The sequence below is a fragment of the Tachyglossus aculeatus genome, chromosome 20 (genome assembly GCF_015852505.1).
Source record: "Tachyglossus aculeatus isolate mTacAcu1 chromosome 20, mTacAcu1.pri, whole genome shotgun sequence".
Classification (NCBI taxonomy): Eukaryota; Metazoa; Chordata; class Mammalia; order Monotremata; family Tachyglossidae; genus Tachyglossus; species Tachyglossus aculeatus.
Genome location: NC_052085.1, coordinates 32,062,345 through 32,088,158, shown reverse-complemented (window position 1 = coordinate 32,088,158; position 25,814 = coordinate 32,062,345). Strand labels below are relative to the sequence as shown.

The 25,814-nt window shown below is 54.9% G+C and overlaps 1 protein-coding gene across 1 annotated transcript; it reads right to left on the bottom strand.

The window, feature by feature from the left end:
- Window positions 1-1,159: 1,159 nt before the first annotated feature.
- Window positions 1,160-17,366, bottom strand: LOC119941311 (guanylate cyclase D-like). The gene is made up of 19 exons (XM_038761681.1): window positions 17,360-17,366; window positions 14,737-15,525; window positions 13,787-14,091; window positions 11,642-11,996; window positions 11,089-11,173; window positions 10,287-10,383; window positions 9,797-9,928; window positions 8,157-8,237; window positions 7,892-8,068; window positions 7,057-7,213; window positions 6,105-6,254; window positions 5,647-5,795; window positions 4,989-5,152; window positions 4,232-4,424; window positions 3,792-3,966; window positions 3,424-3,522; window positions 3,186-3,280; window positions 2,621-2,706; window positions 1,160-1,270 (listed from the first exon to the last, which is right to left on the bottom strand). Exons 1-19 carry the CDS (start codon window positions 17,364-17,366, stop codon window positions 1,162-1,164), a joined length of 3,405 nt encoding a protein of 1,134 aa, XP_038617609.1. The 3' UTR covers window positions 1,160-1,161.
- Between the last annotated feature and the right edge of the window lie 8,448 nt (window positions 17,367-25,814).

The window sequence follows — 25,814 nt, the reverse complement described above, 5'->3', positions numbered from 1 at the left end:
GTGGCCATATCTGTAAAATGGGGATGGAGACTGCGAGCCTCACGTGGGACAACCTGATGACCTTGTACCTACCCCAGCACTTAGAACAGTGCTCAGCCCGTAGTAAGCACTTAACAAATACCATCATTATTATTAGACCCCCGAGAGTCCCTGGCCCAGCTGGGTGAACCGATTTTCAATTTCTCCACGATCCTCTCCTCTCCTGTGGGGAGGGATCTGCACTTGGGGAGACGATCTGGAGGAAGACAAGAGACCCTGATTCAGGTCCCGGCTGTGCAGAGGGCCTTAGACAGAGAAATAATGTTAAATAATAATAATGATATGTGTTAAGCCACTGGCCTGTCGTGTGATGGTGGGCGAGTCTCTGGCCCTTCCTGGTGTCCTGAATCTCCCTCTGAAAAGAGGGCTCAGGGAATTTCCACCATGGGTGGGTTCCTGAAAGGCCACATCGGTTCTTCCCACTGCCCATCTGCCCACAGGCGTCCTACTCCCACGAGAGACCAAGTGTTGTGCTGGGTACCTATTATGTGCAGAGTGCTGAGCTGAGTGCCTAGTTCGTGCAAAGCGTTGGACCAGGAGCCTACTGTATGCAGAGTGCTGTGCTGCGTTCTTGGGAGAGGATGAGAAAATAAAGACCCAGGCCCTGCCCTTGAGAAGTCTACAATCTAATAGAGGGGTCGGGCAGATGACCGACTAACAGACATCATGGAGACGTGGCTACAACTGATACAGGAACAGCCAGGATGAGATGTGGCCTCAGTGGGAGTAAACGGACAGACACAGAAGGGCAGCGGGGGGAGGAGGGCTTGATGGGCAGGGGTCAGTCAGGCCTCTCAGGAGGTGGTGAAGGAGGAGGGAGGCATTCACGCCCTGGCTTTCTCAGATGGGACTGCTGTCAGAGATCCGCCTATTTCTCCAGCAGCCAAGTATGTAGCACAATACATGGCATCCAGGAGGCAGTCAGTCAGTGCCAATGCCCACCGCTTCACCTACTAGCTGGATGGTGTAGTACTGGACTCTCCTCCCCACCGGCTCCTCCCTCCTGGAATCTCTGGGGGAAAGGAGACTTAATGGAGGTGGGGGCAAACTGCCTTCTGGTGCCAACCCCTCCCCTCCCCGTGGAGAGCGAGGACCCCCCCAGAACCCCCCCGGGGTCCGCCTTCAGGGCCTGCCCGCCGTGCCCTCGAGGCTTCGGGGTCGTCCGGGGCACCCCCTCACAGTCTGGAAGGTGGATCGGATTTCCTTGTTCACCAGGTCCTGCCAGGGCTCTCTGCAAGGGAGGGGAGGCAGCATGGGAAGGGGGAACTGGAGAGGGGCGCGAGGGCGAGGGGGGCGCTGACCCACCCCCCGTGAACTGAGCCCTTAGCTCTCCAGCTGGCAAGCAGGCCGGATCTGCCCTCAGCCCACCCCTTGGTTCAGAATTCTGGTCCCGAGGGGCTCCAGGGCTAGGCCAGGCTGGGGCTATGGCTTTTCGGTCTCAATTAGGTTTCCGATGAGGGGAGCCTGGAATAGCCTCCCTGCTGGCCTCCCTGCCTCCAGCCTTCCCCCTAGGGTTGGCCTGGCACGCTGCTGCTGGATCCCTGAAACCTTTCAGAGCTCCCTCTCCCCGCAAATCCCAGGGGGCTTCCCATTGCATGTCACATCACCCAGAGACTCCAGTCTCTCCACTTCCAGGGACTCCCGACCAGCTTCCTCCTATCTGTCCACTCTCCCATCCTGCTCCTCCTTAGCTCACACTCTTCACTCCTCCCACATTAATGTCCTTGTGGTCCCTTTCTCTCGAGTCTTTGTCTCCATCCTCTCACTTCTGCGCTCCCCTCCTTCCCGGAATGCCCACATCCCATGTTTCACCAACCTGGGACCCTCCCTTTCTTCAAAGCTTCCTAAAAGCCTTCTCCTCCTTTCCTGGTCGATTCCCATCTTCTCATTCAGCTACCCCTCAGGTAGCATTTGAGAATGTATTTGTTTATTTATTTATGGATTCAAGTCTACTTATGTCCAACTATGCCTACTGTCTCTATTCTCTTCTTCTGAATCACAGTTTCTCTGTTCCTCCAGGAATGTCTGCTGTCTCCCCTACTAGATTGTACATCCTGCAGGACAAGGATGCTTTTTACTTCTGTCTATTCCCTCAGCACTCAGGATGGGATTCTGTACACAGTACGCTCCTAATACAGCACTTGGCCAGTCAGTCAGTCATATTTATTGAGCGCTTACTGTGGGCACAGCACTGTACTAAGCGATTGGGGGAGTACAACAGAACATTATGACAAACATTCCTTGTCCACCATAAGCCACAGTCTACTCTGCCCAGAAAAGGTGCCCAGTACGGCACTCTGCACAGAGTAGTCAATACAGCACCCTGCACAGTAGAGACCCAGAACAGCTCTCAGTGCACAATAAGCGTCCAGTGCAGTCTTTATACCCTGAACTAACCCAGGCAGGTCTTCTTGCTCCATGGAGGCACCCTGCCAACATGATGCCCGGGGCTGCTGTTTCAGTGGACCCAGAAAAACTCTGCTCCTGGATGGGCTTACGCTTAGTTCAACAAAGCCCAAATGTCCTTACACTACTGTGGTCTGGGTCCCCCCAGGGTGGGGGGTTGGGGGGACGGACTTACCCTGGTTTGATGTCCAGGGGAGGGGGCAGTGGCTTCTGGAAGCCTTTCTTCCCCACCAACCAGTAGGTCTCCTCCACTCCTTTGCCCTGAAAGAGACACAAATCCATCGCTGCCCATCCGTCCCAGCCGGAGCGAATGTGGTTTCGACGAGGTGAAGAGGCAGGGGAGGGAGACGGGCGGCTGGGTCAGAGCCAGGGAGCAATGTCTGAAGTCACAGACTGTGAGATCCTCCTGGCCAAGGGTCACATCTTTTACTGCTCTTGTTTGTTTGTCTTCAAGTGTTTCTACAAGGATCATATCAACAGTAGTAGTATTGGAATCCAGGTCTTTCTGACTCCCAAGCCCCTGCTCTAGCCACTAAGCCATGCTGCTTCTTCTGTCTGCACAAGTCCCAGAAATGGAGATGGCAGAGAGGAGCCTCAGTGAAGTGGGGCAAAGGGGGACAGGCCATCCCTGCCTGCTTTGACCCCTGGTTTGGCCCGGTCTGGTCCCTCTGGGTCGCCCAGGGATAAGAAGAAGGGCAGCCAGTAAGTTACCCTTGCTTGGCCATCCCGGCCTGGCTCACCTTGAGTTCGGTCTGGCCCCTGACGGCAATCTCGAAGCCTTCGCCCAGGCGGAGCAGGGTCCGCATGGTGCTTTGGTTGATGTGGATCCGGTAAGCTGGTTGGGCCGGCAGAGGAGTGAGGCCGGATGGTGGGCTCTCCTTCTCTTCCGCCCCCCGCCCCGGGCTGGGGTCACCGTGGGGTCCCCTGTGGCATGGTCAGCCACTGGGGATGTAGTGGGGAAAGGGGCAGCCCACTCACGCAGCCCCGTGGACTCCATGCGGGATGCGGTGTTCACGGTGTCCCCAAACAGGCAGTAGCGCGGCATGATAAGGCCCACGACGCCCGCGACACAGGGCCCTGGAACCCCAAATTTCTGCCCTGAGTCCAGCCCTCTCCCCCACCTACACCCCACCACCCCCACCATGGTGAGCAGGGCCTTGGAGCAGGGCCTCCATGCAGCTTCTTGCCCCTCTCCAGGCTGGTCTCCATGGGGCTGGGGAGGGCCAGAGGTCACTGGGGTCACTGTGACCAGGTAAGCCTCTCTCTCTCTCTCTCTTTCTCCCTGTCCCAGGCCTGACCAGCCTCCACCGGGCTTCCCGCCCTCTCCCCAGCCCCTCCACGCCCACCCGAGTGCAGGCCAGCCCGGATGCGAACAGGCACTCCGGGCATGTGACGCATCCTGAAGGAGCCCACGGAGCTGAGGATTTCCAGTGCCATGTTGGCGATCTCGGCCGCATGCCTCTCCCCGTTGCGCTGGGGCAGCCCCGAGACCACCATGTAGGCATCGCCAATGGTCTCCACCTGCAGCAAGAGCCAGGGGGTGGCAGAGAGGGCAGAGGGGCGGCTGAGAGGTGGGTGAGGAGAAGGGAGGGCAGGGGTCGGTCCCAGGCTGGAGCTAGGTGGAGACAGATGAAGTCCTGGGCTGGATGAGCCGGGGGATGATTGGGATGAGGTGGATGCCACTGAGGAATTAACAGATTTGGGCTGTAGTGACCCTCGGGGTCCCAAAACCCTCCATCTCTCTGTATCGAGTAGTCGGTGCAGGGGGTGGGGGGGTGCTCCTCACCTTGTAGACGTCGTGGCTGCCCAGGACGGCATCGAATAGCGTGTAGAGGTCATTGAGCAGGTTGACCACCTCGATGGGCGCGCTGAGGGCTGAGATGGTGGTGAAGCCCACTATGTCACTGAAGTAGATGGTCACGTGGTCAAAGTACTCGGGCTCGACCGCCACCCCGGCTTTCAGAGCATCTGCCACAGACCTAGAGCCACAGGCCAGGTTGAGGGCCTTCTGCTTCCCCGGCCGCTGTCTGACATCACGGGGGCTGCTGACACAGACTCTTGAGGTCACTGGGGTCACTGTGACCGGGGAAGCCTCTGTCTCTCTCTCTCTCTCTCTCTCTCTCCCCCTCTCCCTCTCTCCCCTCCTCTCCCCTCCTCAAAAGTACAGTGCTCTGCACATAGTAAGCGCTCAATAAATACGATTGATTGATTGATTGATTAAGGGCCCACCGCCCACCTTTGGGAAACCATTGCCTTACTTCGGGTGGTTACTGCCTGTCGACTGAGGGCTGCTGCATGCCTTTGGGGGCTACCAGCTAACTCTTGGGCGGCTGCCGCCCGACTTTGGGCAAGCACTGCCCGATTTGGGGAGGCCACTACCTAGCTTTGGGTGACCACTGCCTGATTTTGGGAGACTGCTGCCTGGCTTTGGGGTGGTCACTGTCCAGCTTGGGGGCACTGCCTGACTCCTGGGGAGCCGTCCTGTTTTCTTTTGGCCCTGCGGCCGGGGCTAGGCAGCAGGGATTTGGGGTGGGAGGGCTCACTGGGGCAGCATCTGGGCCAGAAGCTTCTCCATCTTCTGCTTCTCCCTCTCCAGCTCCTCCGTGCGCTCCCGCACTAGATCCTCCAGCTGGCCAGAATACCGCTCCAGCGTGCCCAGCACCGACTCCACGGACATCATCTTCCTCCCTCTCTGGATGCTTTTAAACTGCAAGAGTCAGGGAGAGGTAGAGCACTGTTCCCACATTGAGGGAGCGCCTCCCAAGAGCACTGTCCCCAGGGCGAGGCAGAGCACCATCCCCAGAGTGTTATCCCCCAGAACACTATCCCCAAAGGGAAGAACGATCCCTGCCCTCGAAGATTTTCCAGGTTTGAGAGAGATGGTCGACACGCATCAGTGAATTCTCATCATTTTGTGAGTGGAAATGAATGATAAGCCCTGGAGGAGAATGAATCCATTATAAATAAACACTTACAGCTGGATTCACGAACTGGAAGGGTCGGGGAAATCATTCCCGGAAGGCCTCCTGGACTTTCCAGGAGGGTTTGAAGGTGGGGAGGGGCTGGACTGGTCAAGCGGATGGGGAAGGCGCCCGCGGCATCAGTAACCCCAGATACCCTCGGTTAAATCATCCCTCCCCCTCCATCCTCTGGGCTCCTGCCCCATCGGCCTGGGCCTCAGGACCCCAGGGACCCCAGGACCTGGCTGAGGATCTCATCCAGGGCAGGTCTCTGCTCAGGTGCCTCCGCCCAACACTGCTGCATCAGCTGGATGCAATCCGGGGGCCCGAGTTCGGGGGGTACCGTGGGCCGGCACAGGGGAGGGGGCGCCTCCACTTTCTGGAGGATTTCTGTAGTGGAGAAATGGGACCCCCGGTAAGTTCAGCTCCTCAGTCTTTCCTGAGCCACCACCTGCCATGAAAACTGTTTCTGCTCCCCTCTCCTCCCCTGACTCTCTCCCAGTGACCCAGCACGGACCATCCAACACCCCCGACTCTCTCCCATCCATCCCTGACTCGCCCCCAGTGACCCAGCATGGACCACCTTGTTCGGTGCGTCCCTCCAGTAGCTGCCCGGGCTGACAGAGGAAGGAGGAGGGGAAGGGATGTTGTCTGCAATGCTGGGAGCAGGGGAAGGAGCTGGGGGGGACACCTCCTTACCTTCAGCCGACAGCCCCGAGCCACAGAAGGGTGGTCCCCGCACCAACACCTCCTGCATGATGATGGCTAAGCTGTACACGTCCCCCTTCAGGGTGGCACGCCTGGCCTGCTGGGCATCCCTCAGGAGCTCAGGGGCTGTCCACAGCAGCTCTGGGAAGAGAAGCCCTCTCCCTCAGCCTGGCCACCCCGGCTCAGGGCCTGCATCTCCCCTGTGCGGGCCAGGGTGGGCCTGGCAGGAGACTACCAGCGGCCTCTGCTCCCTCGCCAATTCTCAGGGAGGGTTTCTGGGGCTTGAAGTCCCAGCAGCTGCAGGACCTCTGGAGTCTGAGCCAGACAGTGGCAGTGGGAGTGAGGGGGAGAGGAACAGACGCTAGGTAACATCTTTGGGATAATAATAATAAAATAATGGTATTTGTTAAGTGTTTACTATGTACCAAGCACTGTTCTAAGCACTGAGATAGACACAAGATAATCAGGTTGTCCCACGAGGGGCTCACCGTCTTAATCCCCATTTTACAGATGAGGTAACTGAGGCACAGAGAAGTTAAATGACTTGCCCAAGGTCACACAGCAGACAAATGGCGGAGTTGTGATTAGAGCCCATGTCCTCTGACTCCCAAGCACGTGCTCTTTCCACTCAGGCACGCTCTGCCGGGAGACAGGGGGGTTGGGGGCTGCATCAGAGGGACCATGGCCAGGGTCAGGGTCTCCATGGCAACACCGCCCATCCTTCCGGAGTCCGTGGACCATATTTCTGACTGGAGTAGACTTTCAACCCCCTGATTCTTCCCTCTCCACCCCTGACTCTTCCCTAGTGACCCAGCATGGACCATCCAACCCCCTTGACTCTCCCCTCTCCATCCCTACCTCTCCCTCCACCTGCGACCCAGTATTGACACAGTCCACGATCTCTCTAGCCCCCTCAACCCTGTCTCCCACTTCCTGCACATACCCTCCGATGGGGGCGGGGGCCGGGAGGCTCTCTGAGTCTCCAGGAAGGCATCAAATCCGTAGTCGGTGACCTTGAGCACGAAGCGCCCGTCCAGCACGCAGTTCCGAGACTTGAGGCGTCCGTGGGGGAAGCCGCGGTGATGGAGGTAGCGGATGCCCTGTGTCGATCCGGAGGGAAAACATCGAGCCGTGCCAGGAATATGAGGTTACCCCGGCGAAGCCCCTCCCATAACATTCCTCTACCTTTCTCATCCGCGTCAGTACCATCTACCATGTGCAGAGCACTGTGCTGGGTGCCTACTCTGTGAAGGACGCCATACTGTGTGCTAACTATGTGCAGGGCGCTGTACTGGGTGCCAACTGTGTGCAGAGCACTGTACTGGTCACTAGCTGTGGGTAGGCCACCATACTGGGTGCCATCTGTATGCAGGGTGCTGTACTGGGTGTCAACTGTGACAGTCTTCTAGACTGCGAGCCCACTGTTGGGTAGGGACCGTCTCTATATGTTGCCAACTTGTACTTCCCAAGCGCTTAGTACAGTGCTCTGCACACAGTAAGCGCTCAATAAACACGATTGAATGAATGAATGAATGAACTGTGTGACTGTTTCGCATGCCTAGTATTGTGCCGTGCACAGGGTAGGCGTCCAACCTGTCCCATCTGCCTCACTGATCTTCAGTTATTTATTACCGGGCAGATCAGCACATGTTTGGGAGGGAGAATGGGCTTCTTGTTGCCCGTGGCCCAGAACCCCTCCTGGACCTCCCGGCCTGTCGGGCTTCTCCCAGGCCGCAGTACTCTAGGAACCCAGGCCGCCCCCATCCAGGTCTCCTGACCTGGATGAGATCCAGCAGGAGAGACGCTTTGAAGGCCCAGTCAAGCCGCACGTTGCGGTTCCGCAGCAGATCCTCCAAGCTACCGCGGGAGCCGAACCCCATCACGACGGCCGGGACCCCACAGCCCGAAAAGAAGCCCAGGCATCGGTTGACGTTCTCGTGGCGCAGCTTCAGCATCTGTCCGGGAGGGAGCCCGTGGTTTGCCCTGAGATCACTCCCCCGACCCCCAAATCCGCTCCCCCTAACCCCCGGTCCCCGGGCCTACCTCCCTCAGGAAGCTGGTGGACTCCGGGAGGAGCTCCAGGGAAGAGCCAGGCTCCAGTTTCTTCAGCCACACCCAGTCTCCCTGTCCACACAAGAGCGACATGGACACACACACACACACACACACACACACACACACACACACTTTCTCCATACGCAGAAGTCCCTGCCTCTTACATGGGCTCACATGAGCTAATAGAAACCAGATAACCACAATGCAAATCTGACTGAGAGTGAAAAATCCACATACATACACACATGCACAGTTTCTTAAAAATAATAATAATAATAGCATTTATTAAGCGCTTACTATGTGCAAAGCACTGTTCTAAGTGCTGGGGAGGTTACAAGGTGATCAGGTTGTCCCATGGGGGGCTCACAGTCTTCACCCCCATTTTACAGATGAACTGAGGCCCAGAGAAGTTAAGTGATTTGCCCAAAGTCACACAGCTGACAATTGGCAGAGCCGGGATTTGAACCCATCAACTGTGACTCCAAAGCCCGGGCTCTTTCCACTGAGCTACGCTGCTTCTTCTTCATACGCAGAAGTCCCTGCCTCTCACATGGGCTGATAGAAACCAGATAACCACAATGCAAATCCGATTGAGAGTGTAAAATTCCCCATGTGTGTCCTGTCTCCCTCATCAGACTACCAACATGTGAGTGTGTATAGGGGGGAGTCGGACGTTTGTGTCCTTTCTCCCCCATCAGAGCAGTAGCCCCTTGAAAGCTGGAACTGTGTCTTCCCCTCCCTGTTTCTTTCCTAGCACCCCAGTGTGTGTGTGTGTCTGTATGCCTGTGTGAGTGTGTGTCCAACTTGTACTTCCCAAGCGCTTAGTACAGTGCTCCGCACACAGTAAGCGCTCAATAAATACGATTGAATGAATGAATGAATGAATGTAAGAAGGGAAGTCACCCAGAAAAACATCTCCCTCACCCCCAGCCTGGTCCTGGGGCTCAGCATCTAACAACAATGGCAGCATCTCTTCTGTCCTACTGCCAATCAGTCTTCCCTGATATCCCGAATCCATCAGTAGCTGCCCAGCCGTTGTCTCAGGAGAGGCAGGCCAATAGGCTTTGTACCAGCCCATTCCACGGCCAGGAACTGGGCAGAGCAGGAGCAGACTCCAGCACTTCCTGCTACAATCCCCGTTACCCCACTGTCCTTTGCTACAAAGGCAGAGCAGGTACCGGTCACAACTAGCATCTGGGCCCTTCAGCTGCCCCCTCCGGGGTCTCGCTCTTTATCCCACAGTGGCTCGAGAGGCAAAAATCACCCCTGGCTTCCAAGTCAGGTGGCAGGTGGGACTTCTGTTTGGTCTGATGAGGATGAGCCCTAAACGTTTCAGGAGTCCCTGGCATTTCACTGGTTCTGTTTGCACCGTTGCCTCCTCTGAGAGGTGAGTACTTTATTCTCCTTCCACCCTGGAAAAGCGTGTTCACTCGACACCGATTCTGTCTTGGTCTGAAGGCAGATTCAGTGTACCGTGAGGGGCATCAGTGAGGGGTGTGTGGCGGTCAGTGGGATTCTGTGAAAATGGGACTATCGGGGATTATACTCAAGTGCTTTCCTGAACCCGGCACTCACAGCCCAAGGATCGGGTCCTGCCTGTCCCACCAGCCTCCCCCCCACCAGCCTACCCTGAACAACGCCGTATCGGGGGTCTCCGGGCCAGCCTGGACACTTCTCCCGGACAGTGACCACGCTCTAGACTTCAAGCTCTTCCCGTCCGAGACACTTCTGGTCTCACTTAGGCTGTCTGGGTTCAACCTCTGGGAGAACAACAGACCGGAGGAGCTCTCGCCTCCCAGGACCCTCCCGCATGATCTCAGACAGATTCAATATAAGGAGACCCTTCCCCTAGGCTGGGAATTGGGTAGGAAAGTAGGCCACCTCCTCCACCCCAGGAGTCTGGAAGATAAGTCCAGAGGGTCTAAATGGCAGGGTCGGAGCCCAAGGACATCCCCCAGCTCGTAGGTATCTCCCCTCCCCTTCACCTTCTCCCATCCCCTTCCCTCCTCCCACCCCTCCTTCCTGATCCCTTGGGGCTGTGCTCTCCCACCTCTCCCTTCTCCTGGGGAGACTAGGCCCCCACCCCTTTCTCTCCCCACCTTGACACTCCACCCTTACCCTTTGGCTCAGTTTGGGGTCGATAAATGTGAGATCGTCCAGGGTCAACACCATCTTGTTGGATCCACGTGCCAGCCGGACCCGCAGAACGCAGTGTCTGGGAGAGGAGCAGCGCCTCAGCAAGGGGGCTTGGGTTCCTTCCAGCCCCCTTCCTTGCCTTCCCACCCCAGATTCCAGGGAAATAGGGGGCACGGAGACAGTGCCCACTATGCCAGGAAGAGGGGTTACAGGCTGTTCTTGGCAGGCAGAAGGAGGGGTGTCTGGGTGTCAGCCAGGCTCCTGGACATTTATTGTTGAGAGTCTGCCTACCTCCGGGTGTCCAGAACTGGAAGTTTTCCTGGACTACTCACCCCCTGGGTAGGGGGATGGGGCAGGGGGCATGCAGAGCGCCAGCCTGAACCACAAAGGAGGAGGCAGTTGTACTCTCTCAAGTGCTTGTATTGTGCCCTCCCAAGTTCTTAATACAATGCTCTGTATACAGTGAGTGCTCAATAAATATTACTGATTGATCGAGGCAGTTAGGAAATCATTGCCATGGGGATCTATGGACCAAATCTGGGGTCAGTTCAGTGCTAACACCAGGGCCTGGAGGATGCTGGGCTGGGAAGCTTGGTGTGAGAGCTGATAATTCAAGTCGCTTCCCTCAAGCCTGCACTTGGGTCCTGTCCCCAGGTTGCCCCACCCACAGGTACCAACCTCTACACCCACTCCTGTTCCCGCCCCCAGCCCTCGCCCCATTGCTTCCAAGGACAGCCAAGACACCTAGCTTCAACCTGGCCCTATGGAACCAAGCATGGCTCACCTGACCAGGCACCCACCGGCCAATCCGCAGAGCCCCAGAAGGGCCAGGAGCCCCACGGCCAAGGTCACGGTCCATGGCTTCACACCTGGTGTGAAGATGAAAGCACAGTCATAAGAGGACCAGCAGCCCATCCCCGGCTACAAACCCCACTGTGCCAGCTGGCACCCTCCTCCACCTCTTGAAATCTCCAGACCTGAAATTGATAGGGCCACTCAATCCCTCTGCATGGACAGTTTCCTCTCCTGATTATTCATTTCCCACTTAGTAGTCATTATTCTCTTTACTGAGTTCCTTGTTAGATTAGAGCCGGGTTTCCGGCCACCACTTTGGCTATGGTTTTTGGGCCCTTCGCCAGTCCCCTTCCTGAGCACCGTAACTATACACCATTGCAAACGATCAACTATCGAACCATCACAGAGGCAACGAGGCCACTACCTGAGCCCTGTAACTACTTGAATTCTCTCACTATAAAAAAGCGTGCAGATATAGACAGATGTCCAGTTTGCATAAGGACTGGTGGAGGTCTAGGCTCATCGTAGTTTTATGGTCTCACCTTGGGTGCAGAGAGTGTTTGGATGAAACCAACATCTGGAGTCTGGGGTAGGCGGACCCCCTTTGGGAAAGTGGATGGTTCTGCCCAAGGCCTGCACAGATGGGCCTGACGGGTCCAGCACGTGGGTGGCGAAGAGCTGATCTCCCCGGCCATCTGTGTCCAGGACCACATAGGTAGCCCGGCCGACTCCCTTCTCGTCTGTGCGGATCCTCCGGCTGAAGCCAGCCACGTCCAGGGAGCCGAGGAGCTGGACCAGGCCGGGCCCGGCCAGGGGGACTCCCAGATGAGGGGCACGGTGCAGGGCGTAGGCCAGCAGGTAAACAGAGTCATAGATGGTGCCGAACAACGGGGAGACCTGGAAGCACAGCGGGAGGTGGGCGACCCCATATGCCACTATCTGTGGCCAGGTGGATGGGCTGAGGGTCAGGGGTCTCCCGAGGGTACTTGTAGTCCTGGCTCAATCCCAGAGCTCCTCATTGGTTTCCTGAAGGTTTCTCTCTCTCCTTTTTAATAGTATTTGCTACTACTCCTACTAATAGTAATAATAATAATAATGAACTGTGGTATTTGTTAAACTCTTAGTATGTGCCAGGCACTGTACTAAGTGTTGGGGTAGATACAAACTAATCAGATTGGATGCAGTCCCTGATCCACGTGGGGCTCGCAGTCTTAATCCCCATTTTACAGATGAGGGAACTGAGGCATAGAGAAGTTAAATGACTTACCCAAGGTCACACATCAGACAAGTGGCAGAGGCAGAATTAGAATCCACGTCCTCTGACTTCGAAGCCCCTGTTCTATCCACTAGGCCATGCTGCTTCTGTCCTTCAAACCTAACTTCCCTCTGCCTCCCACTTCAGCCTTCCCACCTCTCATTTCTTCACCCAGCCTCTTCACCCGAACTCCTCGCCCTTTGATTCCCCATCTGCGTTCCCACCTCCAGCCTTCCACTCAGCCTCTCCACCCCCGGCCCCCTCAGACTCTCGAAGCCAAGTAGCTGAGTCTCACTCTGACGACTGGACTGTGGAGACCACCTCACCTCCTCTCTGTGTCCCTGCTCCAGCTCTCAGTAGTGTGTGTGTGTACATATGTGCATGTATCCTGTCTCCCTATCAGACTGGCAGCTCCTAGAGGGCAGGGACCATGGCTTCTCTCGCCTCCACTGCTTCTCAACCATTTCATTGTATATTGACAGTGAGCTGGGGGCAGGGAAGTGTGGGGAATGGGGTCATCCATCACTGCTCCTCGAGATGTCTATAGTAAAGGTTTGGAGGCAGCCAAGATAATAATAATAATGAAGGTATTTGTTAAATGCTTACTATGTGCGAAGCACTGTTCTGCACTCGGGGGGACACAAGGTGATCAGGTTGTCCCACGTAGGGCTCACAGTCTTAATCTCCATTTTACAGATAGATAACTGAAGCACAGAGAAGTTAGGTGACTTGCCCAAAGTCACACAGCTGACAAATGGTGGAGCTGGGATTAGACCCCATAATAATAATTATAATAATGATGACATTTATTAAGCGCTTACTATGTGCAAAGCACTGTTCTAAGCGCTGGGGAGGTTACAAGGTGATCAGGTTGTCCCACGGGGGGCTCACAGTCTTAATCCTCATTTTCCAGATGAGGTCACTGAGGCACAGAGAAGTTAAGTGACTTGCCCAAAGTCACACAGCTGACAATTGGTGGAGCCGGGATTTGAACCCATGACCTCTGACTCCCAAGCCTGGGCTCTTTCCACTGAGCCATGCTGCTTCTCTATTGGACGCTATTGTTTTATATGAGGCTTTTGGATTATCCAAGGTTTCAATCATCCGTGCTCTCACTGGACAAGGAAGCGCAGACAATCGACTGTGAGCCCACTGTTGGGTAGGGACCGTCTCTATATGTTGCCAACTTGTACTTCCCAAGCGCTTAGTACAGTGCTCTGCACACAGTAAGAGCTCAATAAATATGATTGATTGAATGAATGAATGAATTGAGCATGGCTATTGGGCTCTCTGGAATCGGGTCTGCACCCTGTGAAGGCTGGACGAACCCCGAGCTAATTTCTCACCCTTCTCCTCTTTCTCTCCCTGCCCCTCCTATTCAACACAGCCCCCACGTCAACCCGTCCACCGGAACCAGACGGTCTTCACTAACTTGCTCGGGGTCCAAATCGGCAGTGATTTCCCCCCTTGCCCGGGAAGCCGCAAGGGCTTCATGGAAGGGTTCTTTTCCGGACTCCAGGCTGATGGTCAGCACCGCGTCGTACGCCCTCCGGAGCTGGGAATCCCGTCGCAGTGCAGGAAAGGAGCGGTTTTGGTAAGGGAGGCTGTAGAGCAGGGCGTCATAGGGCACGAAAACCAGCCTTCCGTCCGTCAGTCCTGCCGCGTGGGCCGCGGTCAGGAAGGAGGCCTGGTCTTCACCTCCGGCAGCCAGCGCTGAGTGCATGCACAGCACCACCACTGGAAGCAGAGTGGTGGAAGTGAGTCAGGCCTGGGGCAGAAAAAACCATTCCAGAGACTCTGTGGGTGGTCTCCTGGGGTACTGCGGAGGGTGTGGTGGGGAATCCCACGTGGAATCCCACGTCCTGTGGTGGAGGGGCAAGGCAGGGAATCTTGAGTGTTGCCAACTTGTACTTCCCAAGCGCTTAGTACAGTGCTCTGCACACAGTCAGTGTTCAATAAATACAATTGATGATGATTATGATGATGAGTGGGGTCCTGGTGAGACTCTCTGCTCTTCTGGCTGAGATGAGTTTCAACCTGGATCTTGATATTCCTTGGCCCACTGCCTTGGGCCCCTCCACCCTCAAGCCAGGTCATGGAGTCGGGGATGGAGAAGGGAGAGTCAGTGGGTGTTGGATGGTCCTTGCCGGGTGACTGGGTGAGAGTCAGAGATGGAGAGAGGAAAGTCGGAGGATTGGATGGTCCGTACGGATCACTAGGGAAGAATCAGGGATGGAGGGGGGAGAGTCAGAGGTGTGGAATGGTCCCTTCCACTAGCTCCTGGATCTGGACAACTCTCCTGAAGGACTGCCTAGGGTCGGACACAGATACACGCAGGGATGGACCGTCTTGCCTGGGCGTGGGGGAAGGTGGGCCACTCACCTTTCAGTCTGTCTGCTCCTTTGAGCCGCTGCACAGTCTTGCTGACTCCCTGCCCGTTGGGCCCCAGGGAGGCCTCCAAGACCCCTGGGATGCCCTGGGTCCTGAAGGCGGCGGCCAGCTGGCGGCCGGTGTCCACCCACATGTCATGGTGTGAGGAGACGATGGCAGCGTGAGCCCACCCGAAGTGCCCCATGAAGGTCAGCAGGACGGTCCCAGCCGGGGGCAGGGTTGGCACCAGGGCCCCGAGGCCCGAGGTCTGGGTGGAGTCCTCCAGGCTGCACGCCCAGGACAGGAGGGGCACGCCCCAGGTCTGCCCGAGCAACGCCGCTGCCTTGCAGTAACCGGGCACAGCTGGACCCACAAACGCGGCAACCTGGCTCCTGCGGGCAGCAAAGGTCGCCAGGGCCTGGGGCGTCTGGCAGGCCTCGGGGACAACCTCATAAGTCATCTGGAAGCCCCACCTCGGGGACAGGTCCTGGCTGACCCGCTCCAGAGCCAGCTGGGCTGCCACTCCAGGGAAGACCATGGCCAGGACAGGATCGCACTCCCACGGCCCCAGTATGCCCACCGTGAAGGGCGCGGCTGCCGTCGGGCAGAGGGATGGTCCTGGACTCCACAGGAGCCCCCACAGGAGCAGGGACATGGACAAGGCCCAAGGAGCAGTGGAAGGCCGGAGTGGAAACCATTGGTCAGGGCGGGGGGCCCCGGAACCCGTGCCAGCCTGGCCCGGAGCAGAGGGCACGACGGCCCGGCTCAGGGGGTTGCAGCGGTGTCGCCTCCTCTGCTCTCCTGGAGTCAAACAGAGACAGAATCAGGGCTGAAGGCGATCTTACTCCACCCTAACAATAATTGTGCTATTTGTTAAGCGTTTACTATGTGCCAGTTATCATACTAAGCACTGGGGTGGCTACAAGTAAATCAGGTTGTCCCACGTGGGACTCACAGTCTCAATCCCCACTTCACAGATGAGGTAATTGAGGCCCAGAGAAGTGACGTGGCTTGCCCAAGGTCACCCTGAAGATAAGTGGCAGAGCCAGGATTAGAACCCCAGCTGGACGGCTGGGGCGGGGTCGGACTCCCGGGGCACCGAGTTGCTAAGGAGCACAATTTGGATTTTCCGCCCCAGCTCCAGAGTCGTTCATGCCTGAGATTGAGTCCCTGGGGCCGCAGAAAGAGCAAATCTGGCCACCGTAGGGAGTCAGGGATAAACAGGAGGGGAAGAGGAAAGGGAGAGGGCAGAACTCCCAGACTATTTGGGCTCCCAGCCTGGTTCCTGGCCTCCCAGATCCTTGGCCTGAGGATGAGGAGGGGCAGTGTAGACGATGGCCTCTAAATGACGACCCCCAGGTCAGTCCAGCCTACCCAACAGCTGGGGACGCTGGCTCCCACTGCGGGGCTAGGACCTTGGAGGAACCTTGTGCTAGTCACCCCCTTGAACACCCGCCCTCAAGTTTAATAATAATAATCATGATGGCATTTATTAAGCGCTTACTCTGTGCAAAGCACTGTCCTAAGCGCTGGGGAGGTTACAAGGTGATCAGGTTGTCCCACGTGGGGCTCACGGTCTTAATCCCCATTTTACAGATGAGGTAACTGAGGCCCAGAGAAGTTAAGTGACTTGCCCAAAGTCACACAGGTGACAATTGGCGGAGCCGGCATTTGAACCCATGACCTCTGACTCCAAAGCCCGGGCTCTTTCCATTGAGCCATGCTGCTTCTTCTGTTTAGGGATTAGTTTAGGGACAAGTTTAGGGATGGACCATCCGACCCCCCGACTCTCCCCTTTCCATCCCAGGCTCTCTCCCAGTGACTCAACCCAGACCAACCAACACCTCTGATCCTCCTCCCTCCATCCTGGACTCTCCCCAAGTGACCCAGTACAAACCATCCAACACCCCTGACTCTCCTCCCTCCATCTCTCAATCAGCCCCAGTGACCCAGCTCGGACCCCTTCCTATGGATCTGCCCAAACCCCCCTGAACTTGCTGTGGCTTCCAGTTTCTCCAGGAGATGTGAACCAGGTCACGAAAGTCCCGCGGCTTTCCCACTGCTCATCCGGACCCCGGTGGTCAGCACCTGCTAACTTGTTAGCAACTAATATGTTGCTAACTTGTACTTCCCAAGCGCTTAGTACAGTGCTCTGCACACAGTAAGCATTCAATAAATACGATTGAATGAATGAATGGCCACAGCCAAACTACATCACCCCTCCATCATCCTGAAAACTACCCCCTGAGCCCCTTGAGTCTCCGCTGCGAGGCCCAGAGAGGTTAGGTAACCTACCTGCCTGGGCTCAGCATGGGGAGCCCCGGGTCTTCTGCCTCCCTGAGAGGGTCCTTTATTAATGGTAATAATTAATAATTATTACTAATTAATAATATCTGTGGTATTTGTTAAGTGCTTACTGTGTGCCGGGCACTGTACTAAGAGCAGGGGCGCATACAAACAAATTGGGGTGACACAGTCTCACACCCCATTTTACAGATGAGGGAAATGAGGCCCAGAGAAGTGAAATGACTTGTCCAAGGTCACCCAGCAGATGCGTGGCGGAGTCGGGGTTAGGACCCATGACCTTCTGGCTCTCAGGTCAGTGATCTATCCACTAGGCCAGCCTGGGACTCACCTTCCATGAGGGGCCGCCTCCGTGTTTCTACCTCTGTCCGCCTTCAAATTGCGGGTCGGCCGGTCCTGCCAGGGGTCACTCCTGGGTTTTGGGCCCCCAAGGTCCGGTGGTGATGGACTCCGGCAGCGCGCTGCCACGCAGCTTCCCGCTTCCTCCGAGCCCCGCTGTCCCCTCTGAGAAGGCCATCCAGCCAGCAGCACAGCAAAGCGCCCCCCACATCCCCTGGGAGCCCCCCACCCTCCTCCCCGCCCCGCCTCACCCACCCTACCCGCTCCCTTTCCTTCCCTCCTCCTTCAGTTCTCACCCCCACACACCTGGGGATCACCCACCTTTACGACGCCCCCCAGCCCCCTCCCCACGTTGGGAACTGAAAGGGAAGCCAGGTGGAAGGCAGGGGCAACTGGGAAATTGGGGTTTTCTTCCCAATAACAATAATAATATTTATTAAGCGCTTACTATGTGCAAAGCTCTGTTCTAAGCGCTGGAGAGCTTACAAGGCGATCAAGTTGTCCCACGCGGGGCTCACAGTCTTCATCCCCATTTTACAGATGAGGTAACTGAGGCCCAGAGAAGTGAAGTACCTTGTCCAAAGTCCCACAGCTGACAATTAGAGGAGTTGGGATTTGAACCCATGACCTCTGATTCCAAAGCCTGGGCTCTTTCCACTGAGCCATGCTGCTTCTCCAGTATGGCATAATGAATAGAGCATGAGCCATGGAGTCAGAGGGCGTGGGTTCTAATCCTCCCTCCGCCACTTGGTCTGCTGTGTAACCTTAAGTAAATTGCTTAACTTCTCTGTGCCTCAGTTCCCTCATCTGTAAAATGGGGATTAAGACTGTGAGCCCCTTGTGATTACCTTGTATCTACCCCAGCGCTTTGAACAGTCTATGTATGTTTGTATGTATTTATTACTCTATTTATTTATTTTATTTGTACATATTTATTCTATTTATTTTATTTTGTTAATATGTTTTGTTTTGTTCTCTGTCTCCCCCTTCTAGACTGTGAGCCTACTGTTGGGTAGGGACTGTCCCTATATGTTGCCAACTTGTACTTCCCAAGCGCTTAGTACAGTGCTCTGCACACAGTAAGCGCTCAATAAATACGATTGAATGAATGAATGAATGAACAGTGCTTGGCACATAGTAAGCGCTTAACAAATACCATAGTTCTTGTATATTGTTATTAGAAGGTCATGGGTATATCATCATCATCATCAATCGTATTTATTGAGTGCTTACTGTGTGCAGAGCACTGTACTAAGTGCTTGGGAAGTCCAAGTTGGCAACATATAGAGACAGTCCCTACCCAACAGTGGGCTCACAGTCTAAAAGGGGGAGGCAGAGAACAAAACCAAACATACTAACAAAATAAAATAAATAGAATAGATATGGCCAAGTAAAATAAATAAATAAAAAGAGTAATAACTATGTACAAACATATATACAGGTGCTGTGGGGAAGGGAAGGAGGTAAGATGGGGGATGGAGAGGGGGACGAGGGGGAGAGGAAGGAAGGGGCTTAGTCTGGGAAGGCCTCCTGGAGGAGGTGAGCTCTCAGTAGGGCCTTGAAGGGAGGAAGATTGATAGCTGTTTAACATTGATAGCTGTTTACTTGTACTGATGTCTGTCTCCCCCTGTTTAAATAGCGAGCCCATTGTGGGCAGGGATTGTCTCTCTTTATTGCTGTATTGTACTTTCCAGGCGCTTAGTCCAGTGCTCTGCACACAGTCAGCGCTCAATAAATACGATCGAATGAGTAAAACAGTGCTTTGCACGTAGTAAGCGCTTAATAAATGCCATTATTAAAAGCAGCCCGGCTGGAGGGTGCTGAGGGCGACGGGCAGGGTCAGCCAACAGATGGCGCGCTGGCCCCAGAAATCAGCAGGCTCATTCATAGGTTCGCGCTTTGCTATGTACTGAGCACCTCCTACATGCAGAGCGCCCTTCTGGCCGCTTGGGGGACGAACAAAAGAAGTAAAAAAAAAAAATGCGGTCCCACTGAGAGGTTGACAGTTTGAGTGGGTGTTGGCTGGTCCGTGCTGCGTCTCTGCAGTGTGGCTTAGTGGAAAGAGCACAGGCTCTGGAGTCAGAGGCCCTGGGTTCAAATCCCGCCTCCGCCAACTGTCAGCTGTGTGACTTTGGGCAAGTCTTCTCTGGGCCTCAGCTACCTCATCTGTAAAATGGGGGTGAAGACTGTGAGCCCCCCGTGGGACCGCTTGGTCACCTTGTAACCTCCCCAGCGCTTAGAACAGTGCTTTGCACGTAGTGAGTGCTTAATAAATGCCATCACTATTATCATCATCATCAATCGTATTTATTGAGCACTTACTATGTCCAGAGCACTGGACTAAGTGCTTGGGAAGTACAAATTGGCAACATATAGAGACAGTCCCTACCCAACAGTGGGCTCACAGTCTAAAAGGGGGAGACAGAGAACAAAACCAAACATACTAACAAAATAAAATAAATAGAATAGATATGTACAAATAAAATAAATAAACAGAGTAATAAATATGTGCAAACATATATACAGGTGCTGTGGGGAAGGGAAGGAGGTAAGACGGGGGGATGGAGAGGGGGACGAGGGGGAGAGGAAGGAAGGGGCTCAGTCTGGGAAGGCCTCCTGGAGGAGGTGAGCTCTCAGCAGGGCCTTGAAGGGAGGAAGAGAGCTAGCTTGGCGGATGGGCAGAGGGAGGGCATTCCAGGCCCAGGGGATGACGGGGGTAATTATTATTATTACTGGGGGAGAGTCAGAGATGGAGAGGGGAGAGTCAGGGGTGTTGGATGGTCCATCCCTGACCGTGAGGGTGGTGGTGTCCTGGAGAGACAGCTGTACACGGGAGACCCTTGGTGCTGACCTCGTAGCAATTAGCTCGGGGAGGGCATCATTAGAGAAGAGAGAACTAGAGAAGAACCTGTTGTGTTATCTGCCAGGAGCCGCAGTGCGACCTAAAGGGCCCTGAACTTTGGCGTCTCTTTCAGGACAAAGATCGATTGACGCCTCCCCCAGGTAAACGCCCCCACCCTCACGAAGTCCCTTCCAATCTGGCCTTCTCACCCTCTATCTCAACAGGCTCTGATGTACCGGATCATCGGGGTTTTTTTTAATGGTATTTATTAAGCGCTTACTGTGTGCCAAGCACCGTACTAAACTCCAGGGTAGGTGCAAGCTAATCAGGTTCCAGATGAGGCTCACGGTCCTAATCCCCATTGTACAGATGAGGTAAACGAGGCACAGAGAAGCGAAGTGGCTCGCCCTAGGTCACACAGCAGACAAGTGGCAGATGCAGGATTAGAACTCAGGTCCTTCTGATTTCCAACCTCAAGCTCTATCCATTCGGCCACACTGCTTCCCTAAGTGGGTTGACATCTGCTGCTCCCTCTGACAACTTTAAATCTGGTCAGGGGGTCCAGCTAGACCCCTGACCCCCATATCGCTGGCAGAGTGAATGGGTGGGATGGGCATGACCAGGGATCTCATTTGGAGACCTGGGTCTGCTCCTTGCCCGCTGTGCATCCTTGACAAGTCATTTACTCTCTCTGTGTCTCGGAGTTCAGGCCCATTCCCAAAACTCGGTTCCACTGGCCAGCTGCAGCTGGACGGCAGCTGAATGAATAGTCCAGTGGAGTGACTGTGGATGTGGATATCATCCCCCTGACCCCCAGCCCCCCACCCCTCGACCCCCCGGCCCCACCAGCTCCGAGTCTAATGATTCACTCTGCTCCTGCTGGCCTCTGGGCCCCGCGGGGCGGCCCGAGGAATCTCAGGGCGTTTCCACGCCAGAGCCGGGGACCAGGGGCTGGGATGGAAACTGAGTCGAGTTGAGATCACTGAACATTCAGTCCCCTGAGGCCTCCCGCCCAGTTCTGTTCCATAATCTGGATTTGGGGAAGGGACAAGTGGGAGGGAGGTTGGATCCCTTCTGACTGATTTTGGATCCTGTGGCTGCGGCCGAGTCGAGGGGACAGTTGGTTTGCTCCCTGCAGGGGGCTGATCTCCCCGGGGGAAGCGGGAAGATTGGGGGTGATAGAAGGTGGACTAACCTCTCTGGATCTCAGTTTTCTCCTCTGTAAAATGGGAATGATAGCCCCTACTTCTCCCCGCGTCGCAGGGAGGCAGTGAGGATAAAACGGGATAATTGACGTGAACACAAAACTGTATAAACTCAGATTTCTCAGAACTCACACCAGCCTAAGGCACACAAACACCCTCGAGTGGGGCGTGGGTCCCCGGCTGAGGGGTGGCTCTGTGTTCTGGGGAGCCCCTGAATACCTCTGTTCACAGAGCGAGCAGGAGACTCTTGATCTTAGGGTCAAGGGTTTGAGCCCCATGTTGGGCATGAATCTTTTTAGGTGCACATCTGTAATTTATTGATATTAATGTCTGCCTCACCCTCTAGCCTGTGAGCCTGTTGTGGGCAGGGAATATCTATGTTTGTTGTTATATTGTACTCTCCCAAGCACTTAGTACTGAGCTCTGCACCACAGTAAGTGCTCAATAAATACGACCGATTGGCTGACGGGTCTCCTGACAAAAGGGATTAGCACCCAGATCCCAGGCAGCCTAGATCCCTGGTCTGGCCCTCAGTGAAGCAGCCACCCTTGTCCTGGAAATGCTGCAACAACTTCTAGGTGATTGGCCCCTGCTCCATGCCCCCTCCCCTGTCCCTGCTCCCTGGAGCTGGGCAGGGGTGAATTTTCCGATTCCATCCCCCATGAGCCCATTCCTCCGGGCACTGACTCAGCAGGGTGAGTCGGGTTTGTGGACAATCCAGCTGGGAGATCCACCCGAGGTGGATGATTAACCAGTGACCCCAGCGCCCTCTCCATGGGGACATCCAGCAAGGTCGGCCTTGGCTGGGGCCCCATGCCCTTTCTGGGAGGGGTGTCTGTCCTCAGTGCCACTTCCCCGGTGTCAACCACTCCCTGGCCCAGTCCAGGACTCTGGCACAGAGAGGAGCAAGTCAGACCTTGAATCCATGATGCACATTCGTGTCCTGGGTGGTGGTGCGAACAGGTGAGTGATGGGTAGGTGATCTTGGGGTGGTCTCTGTGCTCTCCTCAGCAGCATCCTGCTGCCTTTCCTCTGACCGTCTCGCAGATTCTCAGGCCCCCGTCTACTGAACCCCTCCATACACCAACTTCTCCCCATGGGGCATCACATTTTCAGTATGTGGGGATGCAGAGGGTAAACTCTGCTCTGTCTGGAACCAGTCACCCCGGCCCATCCTCTCCGGCCCTGGTTATCTCCCTGGGAAGGAGAGAGTCAGGAAGGGAGGGAGGGACAGAGGGCATTAAGACAGACAGACAGGCAGGGGGTCCAGCCTCTGCTCAGACTCTGAAACCATTGTCACCCTGCCCGGCCCCGGCAGCCAACAGCCCCAACGTGGTGCCAGCTCCTGTACCCCGGGTCTTCGCTGGAATTAAGTGGCGGCAGGGAAATGTTTCTCTGTGCAGCCCGGTGGGCCAGCCAGGGCTCCTTCTGCCACCTGAGTCAAAGGTAAGATCGTTCCCAGGGCACAAGCCAAGGTCTGGACACAATGTGGAAGACACGCTTATAGCAGACAGGCAGTGGAGCTGGTGGGATGGGGGAAACAGAGGTTCCACACAGTGTCTGGAAGTGCTGCTCACCAGAGGGCTCAGCCTCAAGCCCCCCAAGAGACCCTTGCTGTAGCCTCTGCCCAGTAGCTTCTTCCTCTTTGTGCCACCCAAATAACCACTTCCGCACATATCTGCTGCAGCTGTCCCAATCGATCAATCGATCATATTTATTGAGCGTTTACTATGTACAGAGCACCATACTAAGCTCCTGGAAGAGTAGACTATAACCTAGTTGGTAGACATGCTCCCTTCTCCCTTCAAAGCCTTACTGAAGGCTCGACTCCTCCAAGAAACTTTCCCTGACTAAACCCCCTTTCCTCTTCTCCCACTCCCTTCTGTGTCACCCTGACTTGCTCCCTTTATTCATCTCCCTTCCTAGCCTCACAGCAGTTAGGTACCCATCTGTAATTTATTTATTTATATTGGTGTCTGTTTCCCCCTCTGGACTGTAAGCTCGTGGGCAGGAAATGCATCTGTTATATTGTTGGGTTGTCCTCTCCCAAGCACTTAGTACGGTGCTCTGCACACGGTAAGTGCTCAATAAATACAACTGACTGACTGACTGACTATCCACTATGAGCTGACAGTCTAGAGAGGGAGACAGATGTTAAGATTAAAAAAATGACTGATATGGACATAAGTACTGTGGGGCTGCGGGAGGGTTGAATAAAGAGTGCAAATCCAAGTGTAAGGGTTGTGACCCAGAAAGGAGTGTCTCCTCCCACCGTCGGTGACCAGGGAGGGGGTCTCTGCCCTAAGACTCCCCTGAGACTCCCTTTAAGGCCTGTCAGAAGCAGGCAGTGGCCAGGAGACCCAGCTCCAGGACTCTGTTTTGATCTCTTACGAGATATCCTTTGAGGGAGGGGGATGCAGGGGGGCAACAGGGTCCCTAGACAGGGAGAGGGAAGGTCCTCAGAGGACACAGAGAGCCCTTACAGTGGGATGGGGAGCTGCGGGAGTAGATGAAGGGGTGCACCGTGCCGAGTGAGGCAGAACGGAGCAGGAGTCAGTCTCCTTGGGAGGTAGTTTAATCCTCTAAGTAAAGGTAATGTGTTTCATAAAACCTGCAGTGACTGGTTTGCTTCTCAGGGAGGACAACAACACACACACACACACACATACACACTCACACCCCTCTCTCCCTCTGGCCCCGCCTCCTCCCTCCAGGGCCCTTGAAAGGGCGGTGAGAAAGGGGGTTTGGGGAGGGGCGAGGGTGAGAAGAGCTGGGAAATGGGATCTTCGTCAAACTCTAATAACGAACTTATCCAGCAAAGACGGGTGTGTAACAATGCACCTTCCGCTCTGGCCTCTGTGGTCCTGTTGAGCAATTTTGCTGCCGGTTCATGAAAGGATAACTTTTTCGGAAATAATTTGCCTACTCGGGAGAAAAATATGTTTAATTAGGAGACAGGGAAGCTCGTTGTCCTCAGCCCAGCGCCTAGACGACTCCTTCGGTTGTGGGGGGAATTTGAAGAGGAGTTAAACTTTTTTTAAAAAACCAAAGAGGAAGATAACGATAGCTCTTACTTTGTAGGTCACTTCATAAAATCATTTCCAGAGGTCTTTCACATCATTTGCCTCATTTTATCTTCGCACCACCCCTGGATGGTGGGGAGAGACAGGGAATATCATTCCCGTTTTACAGAGGAGGACACTGAAGCCCTGAGAGGCTAGTTGATTTGACCCAGGTCACAGAGCAAGGCAATCAATATGTTTGTTAAGCACCTGGGGGATGCAGGGCACTGTCTGCACGGTTGCAGGGGGGCGGGGGCAGAGATGGAACTGAAACCCAGGTCTCCAGTCTCTGGACTCCCAGCCTCGTGCTCCTTTCCAACAGACACTGCTGCTTGCCTTGTCCTGAAATTCGGGGGGCATTCGTTCGGTCAATCCTATTTATTGAGCGTTTATTGTGTGCAGAGCACTTTACTAGGCGCTTGGAAAGTACATTCATTCATTCATTCATTCAATCGTATTTATTGAGTGCTTACTGTGTGCAGAGCACTGTACTAAGCACTTGGGAAGTACAAGTTGGCAACATATAGAGACAGTCCTTAAGTTACAGATATGTACATAAGTGCTGTGGGGCTGGGAGGGGGGATGGATAAAGGGAGTAAGTCAGGGCAATACAGAAGGGAGTGGGAGAAGAGGAAAGGGGGGCTTAATCAGGGAAGGCCTCATGGAAGAGATGTGCCCTCACTAAGGCTTTGAAGGGGGGAGAGTAATTGTCCGTCAGATTTGAGGAGGGAGAGTATTCCAGGCCAGAGGCAGAGACCTGAGCGAAGGGCCGGGGGTGAGATGGATGAGCTCGAGACACAGTGAGAAGGTTGGAATTAGATGAGCGAACTGTGCAGGCTTGGTTGTAGTAGGAGAGTAGTGAGGTGATGTAGGAGGAGGCAAGGTGATTGAGAGCTTTAAAACCATCGGTGACGAGTTTTTGTTTGAGTGCCCCAGTGCCTGTGGTTGCAAATCCGAGACAGACCCAGGAAAGGATCTTCTGCTGCAGTGGGAAGGACTTGAGTGAGACCCAAGGAATTTCCCAGCAGCCAGAGACTCATGACTTCTGCCATGCTGCGGCCTCCCTCCAAACCCCCGGGATCAATTAATCAATCAATCGTATTTATTGAGCGCTTACTATGTGCAGGGCACTGTACTAGGGAGAGACAATATACCAGAGTTGGCAGACAAGTTCTCTGCCCACAGTGAGCTTACAGTATAGACAGGGAGACAGACAGTAATATAAATAAATAAATTATGGGTATGTACATAAGTGTCGTGGGGCCGAGGGAGGGGGGAATAAAAGGTGCAAATCTAAGAGCAAGGGCGACACAGAGGGAGTGGGAGAATCCTGATTGA